Source organism: Balaenoptera borealis, assembly GCF_965194805.1.
Source record: "Balaenoptera borealis genome assembly, chromosome: 2".
Taxonomy (NCBI): Eukaryota; Metazoa; Chordata; class Mammalia; order Artiodactyla; family Balaenopteridae; genus Balaenoptera; species Balaenoptera borealis.
Window position 1 is genome coordinate 28,099,666 of NC_138867.1, and position 14,718 is coordinate 28,114,383.

Consider the following 14,718-nt stretch of genomic DNA (forward strand, 5'->3'; position numbering starts at 1 on the left):
TCTAGAGGGACTTCTCAAAGGTTATTCCTCGGGCTGGGAGAGATCATCATGACTGGCTTCCAGATATGTTTTGTTCTCCACTCTGGTTTTATTACTGATTGGTTTCACAGAGTAAAAACCATACGCAGCAAATAAAAAAGCTCAGTGAAATTTTATAAAATGAAACAAAGGTGAGAGGAATGGGGACTATTTCACTTTGTTCATAAATCAAGCCTTGTCTCTCTAAGTCCCTTTCAACTCCACGTGGTCCAGCCAAACTAGGCTTTTGATCTTCCATGCTGTGCCCTTGTTTCAGCAGTCCCAATGTGTGCAATGTCTTGGCAAGGAAATTTCTTCCCATTAACTCCCAGTGGCCAAATCCTACTCATCCTTAAAGGCTCAAACATCATCATATCCATGAAGCCTTCTAGAAATTCCACAGCTAAAAGAAATCTTACTTTTCCTAAACAGCACGGTTTCCCTATGTCTCTTTATAATATTTAACATGGTACTACTCCCTGTATTTAGTTACAATTACTCACTTATACTTTTTATAGTGTACATGTATGTGTATACACACACACCCCACACTATATCTATATACATATGTATATAGATATAGAAAGAGAGAGAGAATTTGTAGTTATTTACTTATATTTTTAATTTCTCCTCATAGTTTTTAAACTTCTTATGGATAGACTAGGTGTCAACTAATATTTGCTCCCCCCATGAAGCCTAACTCAATGTCTTGCACTGAGCAGGCAGTCACTAAATGGAGTGTGAAATGAGCTCTTATCATATATTGTTTTGCACACAATTTACATAATGAAACAAAACCATGTGATATGCTAAAGTCACCAAGAACTAAGTCAATTACATAAATATATATTTGGTTCTTCTAATCTTTGCTCTCTGTTATACAGCAATCGTATTGGAAGAAATGATTTAATACAAACTCACAGTTAAGTGTCCTTCATGATGATCTGGGAAATGAATGAATAAGTACTCCGTGGCTACCAGCTGCATTATGGAGTCACCGAGGAATTCCATCCTCTGATTGTGGCCTCTGGGAAAAAACATCAATGTAAAGAGATCAATAAGCATTTGTGGATTAAAAAAAAAAACACAGAGAATTTTTTTTTAAAGTCATGATGTTAAAAAGCAATGTGTTCATCTTGCTTAAAGCACAAAACTAAATATAATTCCCTAAGGCCCCTCAACTGAGAAGAGATCTGAGTCAATACAGGTTCAGTTTCAAAGGAGAGTAAAGTAAGTACTATTTAAGGATTAAACAACTGCTAAAATAAAGACTAGTAAATAGTGCCTGGCCAAAAGCTGGGGAGTATCAATTGAAAAATAAAGCACAGTTGAATCCTTGAACAGTGAGGGGGTTAGGGGCAGCGACCCCCCCCCCCATGCAGTCAAAAATCCAGTTTAACTTTACAGTCGGCCTTCTGTACCCACGGTTCCACATCTACAGATTCAGCCAATCAACCAACCGACCCTGTGTAGCACTGTAGCACGTACTTACTGAAAAAAATCCACATGTAAGTGGACCCATGCAGTTCAAACCCGTGTGATTCAAGGGTCAACTGTACAGCAGAGACAACAATGTTGCACAGACAATCTTCATACAGACAAAACAAAGCAAAAAGGCCCAAGAATTTTCTTTGCTAAATCTTTATCTTTTTATTGAAAAATACACTCCATTATTCAAATCTGGACTCTAGGTTAAGGACTAAAAAATCTATAACAAGAACCCTTAATCTTTACAGTGTAAAGAGAGCTGTGAATATCTGATCTGGGGGAAGGAAGCCAAAAATGAATAAAAAACACCATGCAAAGAAACAACGTTTTGGTTATTTTATTAATTATTTCATTAGCTCATGTTCAAATCACTCATCCAGAGCAGGGATTGGAGGACCAAATTCAGCCTATGGCCTGTTTTAGTAAAAAGGGACACAGCCATGTTCATTCATTTACATTTTTCCTGTGGCTGCTTTTGTTACTATGGCAGAGTTGAATTATCATGACAGATACCACATGGCCTATAAAGCCTAAAATATTTAATATTTGTCCCTTCATAGAAGAAGTTTTTACTTCCTTCACACTTCTCTTATACTTTACAAAGACATAAGATGCATGACAATGAGACCAAAAATACTGGATTAGAGCATATCCTCTGGTCCACACTGGTGTCTGGTTGCTCATCCATCTAACGATGTGACTTCCCTGGAAATATGTTTGAGACCCCAACCTTGGAAGGGCATGCAGCAAACGTTTGGGACTGCCTGTCTAAATGCCCATGTTAGAACTACATAAGTATTTCTAACTTACAGGGTCAGATGGTTAAATCCCACAGTTCTCAATGTGAATGCTCTTGCCAAAAGTCGAACATGGGTAAAAATTACTCCAATTGCGTCTTCAAATTCAGTAAGTTTCTGTAGAACTGGAGAAGTCTCAATAAGTTGTCGATCAGTATTTGGCTCCTGAAGCTACAAGAAGAAAGAAAGAAATAAAAATCACATGCAGTTTTTAGTTACAAAAGTAATTATCAATTCTAAGATAGTGTTTTGTAAACTTCCTTCTCCCACGGGCAGAAATTTCTGAAATGCCAATAAAACACGAAAGCTTCTTTCTCATCCCTTAGAATGGCAAACAAACCTAATATTTAAAGAAGGCTCAAATAATATTTTCCAATCTTCTATCAGATGTCAAGGCCAAATACTGTACACAGATAGTTCAAAATCCCAAGTATTATACCAGCTCTCCAAGGAAGAGGCAAGCTGAAGAACCACTGGTAGAGAGTGTGTATCTATCTATCCGGTAACTCAGTGGTTCTCAAACTTTAGCGTTCATCAAACCCTTGTAGGACTTGTTAAAAGCAGATAGCCAGGCCCTGCCCCCAGAGCTTCTGATTCAGCATGACTGGAATAAGGACCAAGGATTTGCCTTTCTGATAAGTTCCCAGGTAATGCAGATGCTGCTGGCCTGGGGGCCAGCTTTTGAGAATCTCTGCAATGAGTAACTTGACCTCTGCGTGTCTTCTAGGGACCAACCTATTTTGGCAAATGAACATCATTAAAACTGGATTCAGCATACACTGGAGATTATTATACCACTAGTCAGGTGCTCCACATAACATGAGCCTTTAACCACTAGCAGAGAGCAAATATGAAGAGTTTAAATAAAATGAATATTTTCAGGAACTTTGAGCAAGTTCATACTCATAAAATATTTCTAAAGTACTCTGAATTAATGTCACTTATTACTGTAAAGCCTCTCATGAGAGAGTTCAGCCACTAGTGATGACTTTTATATATACATAATATACATTTACAAAAATATGTACATATGAGTATACATTTACATGTGTATATATATATATATGATGTATATCTCCAAGGTAAAATGGTAATAAAAGCAAAGAATAGTAAGAATTTTTAAACCAACTGGGGAAAAAAGTGTCACCATATGTAGATCTTTTAAATTCCAAGATCTTGACTAAAACGTCATTATACTGTACTAAAATTTTAATTTACAATATGTTTTATGCATCGAAGTCAAAGCCTTCAACTTCTAAGATCCAAATTAGGTTACGATTTAGCAATGTTAATTTAGTATTTGTTCTACTTTGTAATAAGCCCAGACTTGCTTCCATATTATTTTCCCTATAATAGCAGGCATGTAGATACACTGGAGACAACATATTATGCTTTGACTATCACTGTTTTGGGGAAGAGAGGGGACCAAACCACAGCCACACAAGTAGTTCTTCCTGCCTCGTGAGGGAAGGCGACTCCCAGTGCTTCCCCCACCTCACCCCAGACCACAAAGAGGGCAACACATGGCATCGTTTTAATATTTGTTCCAAAGTTCTCCGGTCTGACACCCCAGCTTAAAGTCATAAAGCCACGGAAGGGAATCAAAGGATAAAAGCAGGAAGGGACAAAAGGCAAACTGAAGCATCATGAATGCCCAGAGTTATAAAGCTTACTGAAGACAGGAAGGTCACACTTACCTGGAGTGGGTGGAGAGGATAATTGAGCCAGACTTCGCGCAAGTCCTGGAAAATGGAGTGATGCCTTTAATGCTTGAGGGAGCCATTTAACACACTCTAGAGTGCTAAATAAAATGCCATTATGTGAAATACTGAACTCTTTCAGATGCTGACTCCACTTACTGCAAATTCAATAGTGCTGGCAAACTAATTTTTTTAAAGTGTATTCACCACTCAAACTGCCTGTAGTGACTCTAATTAGCCTATTAAGCTGGGGAGGAAAAGAGCCCCCCACACCCCCAAGAGTCAAAGACACCTTTTAAAACTAAGTTACCCATTTGCTTAACCTAATACACTGGATTAAGCTGCTGTTTTAATCACATTTTTTAGTTTACCATTCCCCAGAAATGTACATCAGCTGTGCCTTTTGTAATGAAAACTCATCTCAAATGGTCCTTTATTTAGGCACTAATTCATTATCGTTGAGTTGTTTTAAGATGGAGTGGAAAACACCCCATATCTACTTCCTAAACACTTAGATTTGTAAGACCACACTTTTACTGTGGATCATTACAAATGTATACTTGAAATAAGAGAAAAAACAAAAGAATAAATTTTGTGGAAAATCCTAATCCACTGAGTTAAATCCAGAGGCAGTTATAATTAGACCTTCCTCAGGATTAAAGTGTTTTTCCTTCAGTTTTAGACTCTGGGGAGCCTCCGACTGAATCTCCTTTCTGGCCTCGATGATAGGTTTTTGAGATAAATGACAAAACTTTTAAAAGAGGAGTTTTTTTTTTTTTAATTTTTGGAGGGGGGACGTATAGGAAAATATATTACCACTTGTGATCAGATGATGACAAAGTGAAATAAAATACCTGATATTTTTGTACAACTTGCATCTTAATAAAATACACTTAGGTTTTGTTTTTGGTGTTTTATTTTGCCAATATAAAAAACAAGCTTAAATATCAAACTGTTCTTTTAAAGCTATTTAAAGGACTTCTCTTAACCAATTCAATAACCTTTCCCTTGAATTCTCTGTAGCATAAATTATACTGAATGTCACTCCCTTCCTGCAACTTTCTCATGTTCTCTCAATGCTTTTTCTCCTCCTGCTGTACCTGAAATGGACATTTACCAAACTTCAGCCCCTTGCCTGACCTATTCATTACCTGCTTCTCTGGAGAGCCCCGCCATTCCCACTGCTACCTCTGTTTAAATCACTTGTTCATCTCTGCTGCAGTTCTGACCTCTCACTCAAGCTACAAGTCCATAACTCTAAGTGCCTTTATGGGCATCTTTTACCTCATACCTAAATGACCAAATCATACATTTTTACCTTTCACCTTAAACTAGGGAGTATGGTGTTAGAAAAAGGTGCAGGATGAGGAGACAGGTTGCCTGATTTAATCCTGATTCCCCGTTGGCAAGTTACTTAACCTCCCTGAGCCAACCTTTCCTCAAGTGTAAGACCAAGATAATCACAGTACCTACTTCAGACTGCTCTCTGATGCCTCAGTGAGCAATGTACTCAAAGCACTGAACCCAGTGCTGGCACACAGAAAATGCCACTATTAATAATGATGACATCAACAATGACGATAAACAACTATCTCTTCTGACCAACTTCAATCTCCAAAGCTCAAAACTGTCAGGGATTTCTAGATTCATCTTCCTCCTTTCTCCTATGTATTCTTTGCTCAAAAACACTGATTTCTTCTTTGATGTTTGCTGTCACCCATCTTGGTGTTATAGCTTAAAACCTCACAACTAGCCTGTTTCAATGGCATCCATTTCCTTTATTCTACCCTGCACACTGAGATAAGGTTATGTTGCCCCTCGGGGTCAGAGAAAATATCCTGGAAAAGATCTCGACTGGAATCCCAGCTCTGCCTTCTATTAGCCCAAGGACCTTAGGTAAAGCCTCTACCTTCAGTTTGCTCTTCTGGAAAATGTTCATTGACTGGTGGGACATTAGATCATGCAGCATATTTTTATTGAACACCTGTTACATATTAGCTTACTAAGATGAATAAGACACTATCCCTGTCCTCAAAGGAGCCTAGTGGGAAAGAATGAAGGTAAATAAGTATAATTTAATAAACTATGACAAATTCTATAATAGTGATGTATATATACCAAGTGCTAGGAAAATTCTGCCTGGGGTGTCAGATCAAGCTTCAAAGAGGAGGTGACTTTTCAGCTGTATTCTGAAGAACACAGAGTACTGAGGAATTCAGTACATCAGCAGAGGGAGGGAATCAAAAGCAGGGCACCATATATACACAAATAATAGGTCTCAAGGTACACACACACAAAAGGGTAACTCTTAATAGGCAGAGCACAGAGGATTTTTAAGGCAGTGAAAACGTATGACACTGTAATGGTGGCTGTATGTCATTGCATATTTGTCTGAACCCACGGAATGTACAACACCAAGAGTGAACCCTCATGTAAACTACGGACTTTGGGTGATTATGATGTGTCAGTGTAGGTGCACTGATTATACCAAATTTACCACTCCGGTCGGGGATGCTGATAGTGGAGGAGGCTGTGCATTTGTGGGGCAGGGAGCATATGGGAAATTTCAGTACCCTCCTCTCAGTTTTGCTGTAAACCTAAAAAAAATTTTTCACACCACTGTAAAGCAAAAAATAAAATAAAATAAACAGTTATTTGTTAGTAAATTATAACAGACTCAAAAAAAATTTTAAAAAATTAAAAAAACGTAATTCTTAGAATGGCACAAAGAGGGAGTGAAAAGAAAGGAGACTGAAAAAATAGGTGGGAGTCAGATTATGAGAACTATTAAATGCTATGTTGTGTAATGCAGACTTTGGTAGGCAATAAAGAAACCAAAGATTTTAAGCCACAAAGACCATAATCAAATCTGTGCATGAAAAAGAAGACAACACTAAACGCAGCATGAATGATGGACTAGAGCAGCAGGGAAGGACCACAGGTTAATTATCGCAGGTGAGAGATGAGGAGGACAAACGTTAACGCAGCAGTACGGCCAAGAGTGAACCCACTCAGGAGATACGAGGGACCAAACTGATGGGGTTTGCAACTGAATGGAGATGAGGAGAAAAAAGCTTAAGGACAAAAGAATACCCTAAGGTTTCTGGTTTAGATCATAAAATTAAAGAAGGAGAAATATGTTTGGGGGCTAAGGTATTGAATTCAAATACTAAACCTGTTGAAATTAGGTGTCTGTGGAACACCCAGGTGAAGTTGCCCAGAGGCAATTTGAAAAGACACTTTTTCCAATTTCTGGAGCTCCAGAGAAAGGCCTGGGTCAGAGAAATTGGGACAGATGTGCACAGACAAAAAGGGGTGTGTATGGGGGGGCAGTGGGAGACTAGGAAAGATTACATAGTAATTGCTCCCTATCTTTCTAAGACGGTCATTGGATGGTCAAATGGAAACAGTGGCTCTGAAGGTACTGGGTAAGCCGGGAAGGGTCACACAGACCTGAGAACACAGAATTGGCAAAATCATCCTGGGGCTGAAAGAGTAAAACGTAGTTCAGGCTGAGAAAGAAAAACAGCCCTTCTGTTAACAGGGCTGATAGGACGACACACATAAAGCCAGCTTCCAAGTTAACAGGAAACAGCATCTCCCTCAAGGTCTTACAGCATCTGTAAAACTCTGAACGACCCCCTCTTTGAGAAACAACTGCTCTCCCACCAGCGCTGCCCTCTGACCTACTCTGCTATGTCTTACCCCCGGAATAAAGATTGCCAGGGACACTCAATAGCTAAACTGCCCCTCGGCTTCTGACAGCACCCAATCCCAAATTAATCCCCTGCTTCTTCTAATCCGGCCTCAGACACGGCAACCAAACAAGAACTGATCCCTGCTTTCCTGGCCCCTCGGAACCGGTCAGCACCAGCCCAGGCCTCAGAAAGAAGGGCCCCCTCCCTGTTATGAGCATGCCCCCCCGTCCCCTCCCCCAGCCCCATGCATGGAGTCAATAAACCTACAGCTTGTCTCTGGCTGTCTTTGGCTGACTGGACTTTCACAGAACCATTACACAAGAAAAAGTACGATGGCTCGCCGAAATCTCTCACATACTACAACTAAGAGATGTAAACCGATATGGAGATGTCAGATGAGTTAGACTGTCCAAGTGTGCACACTTGAAAACGCTGAAGTGAGAAGACCATATATTACTAAGCCCTGTTCAATTTCACAAAAGACACACTAAAATGACTAAAACAAATTCTGAATGTCAGCCGTCCCATTGGTAAGATAATGTTCAGACTCTGCTTTTTCATTTAGTCATTTATCCATTTCATTCCTTAAACAAATATTTATTAAACTCTGCACATGCCAGCATTGTACTTGGTACTGGAAATAAAAGATAAGCCTGCTAAGTAGACAAGTGAGAGAGAAGCAGTTTAAAGAGAGAAAAGAATCCAAACAAAACTATTGCAATTAAGAATGCCAGGTATAAAGCTGCATATAATTCAGGAAAACAGGAACACAGAGTGGATGGGGGCTGCAGGTAAGATGGGAGGACAGCGGCAGGAGGAGGTGGAGGTGGAGGTGGAGGCTAGGTTCAAGGGGTGAGGGGGCACATAGAGGCAAGGCTGGAGGAGCAAACAAAGTAAAGAGGTTGCTGAAACTGCCAACAAAAAATAAAGGCCAGAACAAAGTTATTTTAAGTTTTGAGAAAAAGACTTAAAATACATCTGCTACAGAGACAAATCAAGATGCACACTTGTTTATAGGTTGTAGGACAAAATGGGGGACGTGGAACACCTGCAGATAATGTTCCCACCAGGAGGAAATTCACACATATAAAATCACCACCTATCTTTATAAAAACAGGTAAAAGAAGATCAAATCCTCAGATATGAGCATCATCCAGGCCCCATTTTTCAAAACTATTGATTCTTTTTTTTTTTACCTATCCTAAGGAATACAGTAATAACATCTGACAGCCACTTACGTTGAAGGTTTCACAAAGGCTTAAAACCCTGGCTTCCTATGTTCTTTACTGCTCCATGAGGGCTATTTCATTCAATTATAATGACATTTCAATCAGGAATACAGAGTTGCCTCTCCCTTTAAATGTTAAATTGACTTGTTTGGGTACAAAAAGCAGCCAGTATGCTCTATTACATGCAGGATTAAAAAGGGAGCCCTGGCAATATTAATAGCTTAATACTTTAGTAACAACACAAACTATTTTAGAATCTATCATTTTTTCTTAAACTATAATTTGCTTTAAAAAAAAAAAGTACTTCCATATTCTTTATTCATAGCCCTATCAGAAACTCCCTATGAACTGACTTTCTAAAATAAATATACATTTATCTAGTCTACATAACTTACATAAAAACAAATCATAAACAGAAAAGCCAAAAGGCTATAGCTTCAACTAAGCCTGCATGGGATAGGTACCCACTGATTATAAAATATAAAATCATAATTAATTTCAAGATACTTCAAAATAAAGCAAAGTCCTACCTTATTTCTATTCATATTTAACTTACAAGTGACCATGAGGAAACATGGGGTTTTGGGTAGAAAACAAACTAGTGTAAATGTCCACAGAACTTTCCCATCTGTGACAAAGTTGAATATGCTATTTTTGAAGTGCTTGAAATCTACCATCTATGGTAAATTTGGGGTTTTTGTTTCTCCTACACGCTCTTTAAAATACAAAGACTAATTGATATAAAATCTTCTGTAATGATATATAACTGAGAAAAATCAAATGAATCGAGATAAATACCGGATCATTAAAGAGTAAGCGTCCAAATAACTGTTTGGCTTCCTCCAGGCTTCCCTCCAAGTAAACAGCTCCTAGATAAAAGGAAGAGAATGCCAAAAGGAAGGCTGCATTAGTATTCAGAGAAAATTACATATCTCCATAAAAAAGCAAAAAGGCAAGCCAAAACCCACTCACAGAAAAATTCGGCAAGATCAGAAGCAATTGTTTGAAAGGTAGCATTTTCCCTCTTTTAGCTATGCTTTGTGTTATAAGTTAGACTGAAATATGAAATTCAATTTACTAAAACATAAACCTTATTTTGTAAGAAAAAGAGGCCAACTATGAACTATCGTGAAGGATATGGGTATGAACCATTAGTGACTAAGGGAACTATGCACAAATACTTAACTTTATGAAAATGTTATGTCTTATTTTCTATATTTATAGTTTGTATTTCAGACCACAGATAAAATCTGAGTTCAGATCAATTAAGGTTTCTGCAAATAAAACTCAGGATAACCTTTACCTTTAATTAGAAATAATTATTAAAAATTTTTTGAAATAACTAAACACTGTACACATGTTTACCATTCATCATAACCAGTAAGTACGACAGTAACATCTTAACTGGGTATCAAATAGCTGAGGTAGGATAGTTCTTAAATTCATATTTTTTACATCTGTCTTCAGAAAGGCTCTTTTCCACATAAAATATTCAGATACTTAGTCACCAGGGCTTTTGATGACTAAATACACTTATTATTTATCAATAGTTGTAGTAATAATGATAATAATAACAATAATAATGATGATGATGACAGCATTAGTAGTAGTAGGGGTTTGGGGGGTCACTCATGTCCTAGGCCCTGTGCAAAGCATTTTCACATTCTTATCTTCACCTTCAAGGGCACCTTAGTAAGAGGGTATTAGAAAAGATTTACAGGACTGGGGCCCATAGCAGGTGATTTTGGGGAGGGTTAAAGGAAATGGAACTTTGCTCTGGATTTGATGCAACCAGGATCAGATACTAAGATGGTTACAACTCTGTGAGGTGAGTGATACTATCTCCATGTCATAGGTGGGGAAACTGAGCCTCAAAGAGATTCAATAACTTGGCAAAGACACAGAGCCAATAAATGATACAAAAGGGAACTGAATCATGTGTGCCTGGCTATGGGGCCAACTGTAACATTAACCGTCAAAAGTATTATGTCTACAGAGCACAGTCACTCCACGTGACAAACCCTCTGAAAATAGACATATTTGTGCAAAACAGACATACCTGTGAAAAGACTGTGGATAATTATTAAACATTCTCTTGTTACCATCATCAGCATGGAACTACAATGGGAAGCTTTTATATTCATTTTCAAAGAAAGAGGGCAAAATTGATAAGGAAGTACAAAGCCCTTTGAAAAATGTACTCAATCATTTACCTTAAAAAATCAAGGAACTGTCAATCTACTGAAACGTTTCATTGTAAAGCATACTTGCAATCACCAGCTAATTAACTCTTCATAACTTTCCTGTACAAACAGCTAATTATATTCTAGTTACAGTAAAAAAGAAACTGAGGAAGTAAAGAGCCTGAGTGAGGAAGTAAAGTGTCTGCATCAGTCTTGTTTCAAGTGAATAAACAATAGTTACAGAGACTCAAGCCCTGGGATTTTAAATATGTGGTGTCTTCAAGATGTTTAAATCAGAAAATCCTGTGAATAGTTTAAAATGTGATCAAAAACAGTATTAGGGCCTCACCAGAAACTTATTTATGTACGTGATCCTGAATCAAATCTGGCAAGTAATCCATCCCCATATTAATACACTGCACTTCAGTTCAGTATATACTAAGCATGTACATGACATGGTACAAGGAATTCAAGAAAAGAAAGCATGACTGCTGCTCTGGAGGAACTAACATAACTATAGTATAAGGAGGTGGGTATTATACTGGGGACCTCACATGCTTTGGGAACAAGTAATTTTATCCCAAGTCTCCACATTGAATTTTATGTACTCTCCAGACATTGCAGACATGCAGGAAACTAGACTATAAGTGAGAAATTACCTATTAATGCTTCAAAACAATTAGCCATGGCATGTCGAAGGTCTGATTCTCTACAAAGGTCAGGTCCATGAGCATAAAGCATAAATCGATCCAGTTCAAGTTTCTACAAAATTCAAGATGACAGAAAGTAAGAAAAAATCGACAAAATCGTATTGTAACTGTAATAACTCAGCATCTCCTAGGGGTATGGTTACAATTTAATTGGTCTTATGTGAAAATTTAGTCACCATTCCCTACGAGTCCTTACATATGGCTTAGCGCTGACAAGCCTCGACTTTTCCCCAAACAAGCTTCTATGAACTCTGATGGTTCAATCTGGTTCAGAACTGATAAGATCTGAGCTGTCCAATTCCAGGTTCAGAACAAGGACTAGCTTAAGCTGGAATAAGCCTCTGTTGCAAGACCATACCCTTGGGTTCACCCAATATGTCTAGGGAGATACAAACCGAACCCAAAGTTAACCTCTAGGATTCCAGAGTTATGTGGTACTGATGGCGTTTGTACCACATGTAAGAGATTTTTATGTGGTAGAGTAAATGGGGACCCTCAGAAGACTTCAAAATGCCTTATATCTCTAAATCTTTTTTTTTATTTGACAAGGATTTGGGGAGCCATATATCTTTGCACTTATGTCCACTTTTTGAAGTTTCCACATTCATCCTTCTAAAGTCTCAGTGAGATCTAAGCAATGGGTTGGAACTATCTTAAGGGCTCTGGGAGTACAGTTTATAATGAATTATATTTTCTTTTTTTATTTGGCCTCAGACAAGTTTAGAGACAAATTTATGGCCCAGTTCTAGAAATTGTGTAGGACTTAATGAATATATCTGTGCACACTAACTTTACTTCTGCCTTCATTTTACTGTCTTACCCATATTTTCTCTTTATTTTGAGTTCAGTACCTACTTATTTCTTATCCTATTGTATTACAATGTACAAATCAAGTCCTTTCATAACTAGACACAGTATCGTTTTTTATAAAACTCCTGAGATTGAATAAATGGAAATCATAATTCATTCCATAAAAGGAGAAAGATACAAACATTGCATAAGCATGCAATAAATCTGTTGCTATTACCATGTAATTCGGTTCAATAAATACTTACTAAGCAATAACATGCCACGTAAATGGAACAAGTCGCAAGTCAATGAACAACCTAGGACAATATGAATCTCATCAGCTCTCAGATAAAAGAGACTCAGATTTTGTGTGTCTTGATATGTATGTTAAAAATATCCGTATCTGTTTACATTGGAAAAAGGGACAATAAAAATGGGACATATATGCTATCAGTATTTTGTATTCCTAGGAATTCACGAGTGTATCATAAACTCAAGTGAGAGTTTTGACTACCACAAATGCAACAGCAGAAACCACCTCTTTTTAAAAAATTGATCCCCAAGTGCAAGAGTTTATACTAGAATATGTAAATTTCACTTGTTTCACAACTTCACTGGGAAAATCCAATGGTTTGCTATCTCTGGAGCCGTGCTTGAGAGTAGAGTGCAAGCCATATTTTATATTATAAACAACTATTCTGGAATGCTCTGAATCTTCCAACTTCTCATAATCCCTCCTCTATATCTTTATTTTTTCATGAAGGCATTAGTGGAACTTTTAAAAAGGAGACTGGTGCTCCACTGTGCATGTGTTAAAATGTTCCTGTCTGGAGCGCTGACCTAGAGCTTTCATTACCTTCTCAGAGTCAGCAATCCTGCTCCATCAAGTCTCTCCTCCCAAACGGTTAAGAACCACTGGTCTAGACAGAAGAAGGGTAAGACCACCACTGCCTACTGCTGGAGGAGATGGGTGTTGAGTGCTATGGGAATGTCAGGGTTTGGGGTGGAGAAAGATCACACAGAAATCCCTGAAGGGAGAAACTGGCCACCCCTGTCATGACTCATGGCTTTGTACAGCACCCACTGTGTTACGTAACAGCATCCATGTTCATGCTACGGTAATTTCCCACACTTTGTAAATATCCCCCCTACAATTGTTTGAAAAACAATTATGCAATTCTATTATATCTGAAACTGAAAAGAAAACAACGGCGAGGTGGGGGGAGCGTGCTGACAATCTACTTATTAAAGGCATTTCCAACGGACACTTACGTGAACTATCAGGAAGCATCTTGACAATTAAATCAACTAAACATTGAAGCAGTTTTATATAGCTTGTGGAATTTCATTCATTGTAAGGCTAAAACCAAGTTAGCATACCTGTTGCCCATAGTTTTTCCTGAAGGCATCACTGTTTATATTCTCAAATGCCACTGAAGCTAGGTCAAAGCCTACCAACATAGCTGTGATGAAGATGTTATATATAATAAAGCAATGCACTCTTGCTAACACGAAAACCGTGGGATAAAAGTAACCACATTTTAGATGTAATTAATGCCTTGGCAAGATCAAATTAAGAAGTCAGGGACTTCCCTGGTGGTCCAGTGGTAAAGAATCCGCCTTCCAATGCAGGGGACGTGGGTTCGATCCCTGGTCGGGGAACTAAGATCCCACATGCCGCAGGGCAACTAAGCCCGTGCGCCACAACTACTGAGCTCGCACGCCTCAACGAGAGAGCCCGCGTGCTGCAAACTACAGAGCCCACATGCCCTGGAGCCCGCGCGCCACAACTAGGGAGAGAAAACCCGTGCACCACAACAAAGAGCTCGCAGGCTGCAACGAAGACCCCGAGTGCCACAACTAAGACCTGATGCAGCCGAAATAAAATAAATAAATAAACTAAATATCTTTTTTAAAAAGTCAGTCATAAAACTAGAATGGGTTTTATCTAGTCTTTTCTACCAGATTTCAACATTTATATCAAAATGAAGAAAAATAAAACTACTTAAAGCAAAAATCAAGGAAAACTCACAAAAGCTTTTCTAATGGATCTCTACTGTTTGGGAATTTAACAGCCACTGTCCCCCCTACTACTGAATAAACCCA

At 38.3% G+C, this 14,718-nt stretch overlaps 1 protein-coding gene across 9 annotated transcripts in view; it reads right to left on the reverse strand.

Annotated features, from left to right (window-relative positions):
- Positions 1-14,718, reverse strand: part of DROSHA (drosha ribonuclease III) — a 120,486-nt gene that overhangs the window by 23,708 nt on the left and 82,060 nt on the right. For all 9 annotated transcript variants that reach the window (XM_082382173.1, XM_082382175.1, XM_082382172.1 and 6 more), the window contains 5 exons: positions 11,773-11,875; positions 9,729-9,799; positions 4,001-4,045; positions 2,317-2,474; positions 940-1,045 (listed from right to left, as the gene is read on the reverse strand). In XM_082382173.1, coding sequence (XP_082238299.1) covers positions 940-1,045; positions 2,317-2,474; positions 4,001-4,045; positions 9,729-9,799; positions 11,773-11,875 — 483 coding nt within the window. The remainder of the gene's footprint in view (positions 1-939; positions 1,046-2,316; positions 2,475-4,000; positions 4,046-9,728; positions 9,800-11,772; positions 11,876-14,718) is intronic.